Source organism: Phocoena phocoena, chromosome 6 (genome assembly GCF_963924675.1).
Source record: "Phocoena phocoena chromosome 6, mPhoPho1.1, whole genome shotgun sequence".
Classification (NCBI taxonomy): Eukaryota; Metazoa; Chordata; class Mammalia; order Artiodactyla; family Phocoenidae; genus Phocoena; species Phocoena phocoena.
Window position 1 is genome coordinate 68,872,101 of NC_089224.1, and position 6,000 is coordinate 68,878,100.

A 6,000-nucleotide genomic window follows, 5' to 3' on the forward strand; every position below is an offset into this window, starting at 1 on the left:
CACGGGCTCTAGGCACGTGGGCTCCAGTAGTTGTGGCATGCAGGCTCACTAGTTGTGGCTCACGGGCTCCAGAGCACAGACTCAGCAGTTGTGGCACACAGACTCAGTCGCTCTGTGGCACGTGGGATCTTCCCGGACCAGGGCGCAAACCTGTATCCCCTGCATTGGCAGGCGGATTCTTAACCACTGCGCCACCAGGCAGTCCTGGCTTGGCTTTTTATTACCTTTAATTAGAGAATGTTTACAAGCATTTTGAATTTCCCCAATGAATCATATTAAATCAGCTTGGTTGGTTTTTGGGTAACTGAATAGAGTTTGAGCTAGTTCCCTGCAGGCGGTTTCATTCCTTTGGAGACTAAAAAACGATCTATGAAGAATACTCATTGAAGGTGCATCTCAAGGTAGAATAAAAGTGATGGATAAATAGAGAATTACAGAATTGCAAATGACTTGTGAGGTCTTTGAGTTCTTCCTCCAAATGCTGGCACTTTTCTAAGAAAACCCTTACAATACACAGACACACCATATTTATTGAACACCTAATTCATGCCAGATATTACACCAGATGCTTTCATGTATGTAATTTCATTCAAAATCCTATCACTTGTATAAGAAATAAACCCAGCGGAAATGATATCAATAATCTTGTTGCTAGCAGCAGATGGCTCATAAAGGTTATGATCTGGCATGTTGGTGAGTAGGGGAAATGTGTTCAGTAACCAGTTATTTGCAATAAAGGGCAATGCCAGTTACGTGTTTTGTTTTTTTTTTTTTTTTTTTGTGGTACGCGGGCCTCTCACTGTTGTGGCCCCTCCTGTTGCGGAGCACAGGCTCCGGACACTTAGGCTCAGCGGCCATGGCTCACGGGCCCAGCCGCTCTGCGGCATGTGGGATCCTCCCAGACCGGGACACGAACCCGCATCCCCTGCATTGGCAGGCGAACTCTCAACCACCGTGCCACCAGGGAAGCCCCGTTTTGTTTTGTTTTTTAAATGCATTCTTTCTTTGTTTTGCTTTGTGAAGATGAACATGTTTATTTTTGCAAAAATGTTTGGCTGGAATTTGCTCTTTTTAGAAATGTCACTTAAATGCCAGGACTATTCTTTTATGAAATAGTTTCTTGTGAAGGAGAGAGAAATGCAAACAATACATTCTATGGATGAAAAAAAGCCATGTTAATTAACTATGACGATGAGGATTATGGTCTTAGTTGTAAAAGCCAAAGGAAGGGATTTAAAGTGGAAAGTCAGTTTCCTTTTTTTTTTTTCAATTTCCTTTTTATTCCACACATTCCCTAAGCTTCAAGAGATTTTCTGTTCTCTTGGATGCCATTGGTATCGATTTGAAATGGTGTTTTCAATTATAACTTAAAGTGATGTTAATACATTTCCAAGAAGAACCTAAAATTAGGCAGTGAGGAACATCAGACAGAGCCCTGGGCTGTGGAGGAGGAGCCTTGGGGGTCCAACTTCCCAGGTCCACCCCAGTTGCTGTGGAATTCTGAATGTACTTCTTCACCTCTCTGTACTTCAGGCTTTTATCTACAAAAGAGGTTCAGAGTAGAAAATACCTTAAAGTCACTCCAGTGCCAACATTATATGATTTAGTTAATGTAAATTTAAGAAGAATCTTGAGGAACTGAAAAATACCATAAATTTTATTTTATTTTTTTTAATTTAGTTTGACTATCTATTATCTCAATTCTACTGCAAAAGGCCAGAAGGCAGCAAATCTGGATCTAAAAAAGAAGATGAAACAGGTAGGATACAATTTATTTCAGAGAAATATTTGTCTTTATTAATGTCAAGTAGTAGAATGCATCAGGAAATCTCATGTTCTTCTTCTCTACTATTTTTTATTATGTAGCAAGCTTTGGAGAACAAACTGCGAAACAAGAAAATGGCAGCTGCACGAGCAGGTTTGAGCTATGTTATGTTTGCATTCTTTCTCCCCTACAAACAGTATGCTCTTCCTTTTTTTCCTCTCAGAATGGGGCATTTGATGCAGAGGAGCATTACTGCCCCAGCAAGTCACCCCATACTCTTTACTGTCCACCTTCTTAAGCCCTTTTCAGGCATCATATCCAGGGGGTTTGGTTGTTTTCCAGTGGGAGAAAGAAAAGAGAAAGAAAACTTCAGGAATATAAAAGTAGCAGTAGTGATAGAAAAGGGATCTTGCAAATTGACGGAAGATGAAGAAAACATCCACATACATAGTCATACAAAGAGCAGATACAGATGCCTAATCTCTCCTGCCCATTTTGACCATTTTTATACATAGATGGATATACTGGGAAGATGCTAATAGTATCCTCTAGGCTCATCACTGTTGCTTTCCCAGAGCCTTCTCTAATTCGTTAACCTCTCTTACTTTTTAACCTCTTTAATTTTTAAACTATTAGAATAAGGCATACTCTTATTTGCCAAAATTACTGATATGTTTTGCCTTCTACATGGAAAAGTGATGCCTAAGAAATTCAATAAAAATCTTTTCCAACTCTTCCCTCATTCCCAACTCTACAACTCTTTATATTAGTACGGCCTTTTTTCCCCCATAAGTAATAATAATAATAATAATTTTAAAAACTCAACCCCAATTAGTTTAAGTAGAAAAATGTATTGGTTCACGCAAATGAACAGAAGAGTGGTATGTAAATCTTCTGGTCACATTTTACCCCAAGTTTAGAAGCAATCAGGATTGAACCCCATTTCTCTGTGGTTCTTTCAACACTACACTCCTTTTATGTTGGCCAGCCTTTACGGCAGCAAAAGTGGATGCAGCAACTTCTAATGTCGTGTCCTTAGATTATATTTGTCTTAGTTTTTTTTTTTTTTTTTTGTCATTAAGCTACTTGTTTCTTAACTGCATTAATTTTTTTTCACCTCTATTGAGGTATAATTGACTAATAAAATTGTAACACATTTGAAGTGTACAATGTGATAATTTGATATACACATACATTATGAAAGGATTCCCACCTCCAGTTAATTAACACATCCATCACCTCACATATTTACCTTTTTTTTTTTTTTTTTTGGTGAGAACGCATAAGTTCTACTCTTTCAGCACATTTCAGTTATACAATACAGTGTTACCAACTATAGTCACTATGTTGTACATTAGATCCTCAGATGATATTCATCTTATAGCTGAAAGTTTTGTACCCTTTTACTAACCCCTCCCAATTTCCCCAACCTCGTATCTCTAGCAACCATCATTTTACTCTGTGTCTATGAGTTCCACTCTTTTGTTAAAGCTTCCACATATAAGTGATACCATGACATGTTTGTCTTTCTCTGTCTGGCTTACTTCACTTAACATAATACCCTCCAGGTTCGTCCATATTAAATGGTAGTACTTCTTTCTTATATAAGGCTGAATAATATTCTATAGTGTGTGTGTGTGTGTGTGTGTGTGTGTATACACACACACCACATCTTCTTTATCCATTCGTCCATAGATGGACACTTAGGTTGTTTTCATACCTTGGCTGTTGTGAATAATGCTGCAATGAACATAGGAATACAAATGAATGATTTCATTTCCTTTGCATATCAATCCAGAAGTGGGATTGCTGGATCACATGGTAGTTCTGTTTTCAGTTTCTTGCAGAACCTCCATACTGTTTTCCATTGTGACTGCACCAATTTACATTCCCACCAACAGTGCACAGCATCCCCTTTCTTCCCATCCTCATCAGCATTTGCCATCTCTTGCCTTTTTGGTAATAGACATTTTAACATGTGTAAGGTGATGCCTCATTGTGGTTTTGATTTGTGTTTTCTTGATGACTAGTGATGTTAAGCACCTTTTCATGTACCTCTTGGCCATCTGCATGTCTTCTTTGGAAAAATGTCTATTCAGATCCTTTGCCCATTTTTAAATTAGGTTATTATTATTTTGCTATTGAGTTATATAAGTTCCTAATATATTTTGGATATTAACGCCATATCGGATATGTGGTTTACAAATATTTTCTTCAGTTCTCTAGGTTGCCTGTTCATTTTATTTATGGTTTCCTTTGCTGTACAGAAGTTTTTTGGTTTAATGTAGTCCCATTTGTTTCTTTTTGCTTTTGCTGCCTTTGCTATTGGTGTCAAATCCAAAAAATCATTGCTAGGAAAAATTGCAAGCTCTTCCTCTAAGTTTTCTTCTAGGAGTTTTATGCTTTAAGGTCTTACATTCAAGTCTTTTGACTTGATTTTGTGTATGGTATAAGTTTAATTCTTTTCCATGTAGACGTCTAGTTTTTCCACCATCATTTATTGAGGAGATTATCCATTTTCCATTGAATATTCTTGGTGTTTTGTGAAAAATTAATTGACCATATATGCATGTGTTTATTTTGGGCTCTCTATTCTGTTCCATTGATCTTTGTGTCTGTTTTTATGCAAATACCATATAGTTTGAATTACTACAGCTTTGTAATATAATTTGAAATGAGGAAGTGTGATGCCTCTAGCTTTGTTCTTTCCCAAAATTGCTTTGGTTATTCGGGGACTTTTGTGGTTCTGTATGAATTTTAGGATTTTTTTCCTATTACTGAGAAAAATGCCATTGGAATTTTGATAGGGATTGCATTGAGTTTGTAGATTGCTTTGGGCAATATGGGCATTTTCACAATATTAATTCTCCCAATCATTAACACAGAGTATCTTTCTATTCGTGTCTTCTTCAATCATTTATTAAAGAAATTTATTTGTATCTTCTTCAATCATTATATAATGACCTTCTTTGTTTCTTGTTACAGTTTTTGGTTTAAAATCTGTTCCGTGTGATATAAGTAGAGCTATGCATGCTTTTGGTTTCCATCTACATAAAATATCTTTATCCATCCCTTCACTTTCAGTCTATGTATGTCCTTAAAGCTGAAGTGAGTCTCTTGTGGACATCACATAGTTGGAAGCATTTATGTCGCACATATCTGCAGTGCTTTTGTATTTGCTCTAGATTGGGACTATAACTTAATATTATCAAATTAGTATTTAGAATAGTGAATGAAATGTTCTGACTTCTAAGATCTGAATTCTAGTTAAGGCATATTATTACCTTTGTTTTAAATAATATAATGTTATAGCACGCTAATTTACCTGATATTTTCCCATAATTTGTTAAAAATATGTATAACCTTTGTGAAGGCAAAGACTATATCTTATTTATCGTTGTTTCCTCAGCACTTAATATAGGACTTTATATATCAGTCACTCAATATATACCTACTAATTATCTACTGGACAATAAGGAATTCTTTTACTGGAAAAATTTGAAATGAACAGATTTCTATACTAATTACATAAGCAGTAATGAATGAATAAACATTTCAAAAAGAGCAGAACTTTTATTCTCCTGTCTTTAGAATTTGTGAGGATTTTGTAAAATATAGAAATATTTGGCAACAAATATTATAGCAACCTGGAACACATTTGAAGGTATAGATCTCAGGCCACCTCATTCAAAACCATTAAGCACACTGAAATTTTTATTTACCTCTTCTTTATCTTCTTTCTCTTTATTTATTTATTTATTTATTTATTTATTTATTTATTTATTTATTTATTTATTTATTTGAACAGCTGCAGCTGCTGGAGGCCAGTAATTTTCATGGATATTCTGGAGGCCCAGAAGTGTTCCTCATCATACTGTTCAAAACCAATGACTTATGTGAAGGCCCAAGTAAAAAAAGAAGGATCTCTACCTTATTCCAAATTAGGGATTTGTTCCTGCACCACCACTTTCTCCCCTGAGCAAGTCCCCTCACATTTTCTTTAACAAATTGAGTTTAAAATTGTGTGTGATGGAGAAGTATGGATTACTGGCTTACTTGTTGGGTTAATTTAAAAACTTTTTACTCATATGGACTTTCATTTTATACATATCTTCTGCCTTAGTTTTCTTAGCCTGGAAACAGGAATATTTCACCTTCTTTTTTCTTCTAAGGTCAGAAATATCTTTATAAAGTATTCATTGTAATCATTTGTTAACTCACTTTTTTTTTTTTTT

General features: G+C 35.6%; 1 protein-coding gene across 1 annotated transcript in view; it reads left to right on the forward strand.

Moving 5' to 3' along the window:
* TMC1 (transmembrane channel like 1) overlaps positions 1 to 5,596 on the forward strand; it is a 190,119-nt gene extending 184,523 nt beyond the window's left edge. Inside the window, exons 18-20 of the mRNA XM_065879898.1 lie at positions 1,681 to 1,759; positions 1,867 to 1,918; positions 5,574 to 5,596. Of these exons, the coding sequence (XP_065735970.1) occupies positions 1,681 to 1,759; positions 1,867 to 1,918; positions 5,574 to 5,596 (154 nt within the window). The remainder of the gene's footprint in view (positions 1 to 1,680; positions 1,760 to 1,866; positions 1,919 to 5,573) is intronic.
* Positions 5,597 to 6,000: the final 404 nt, after the last annotated feature.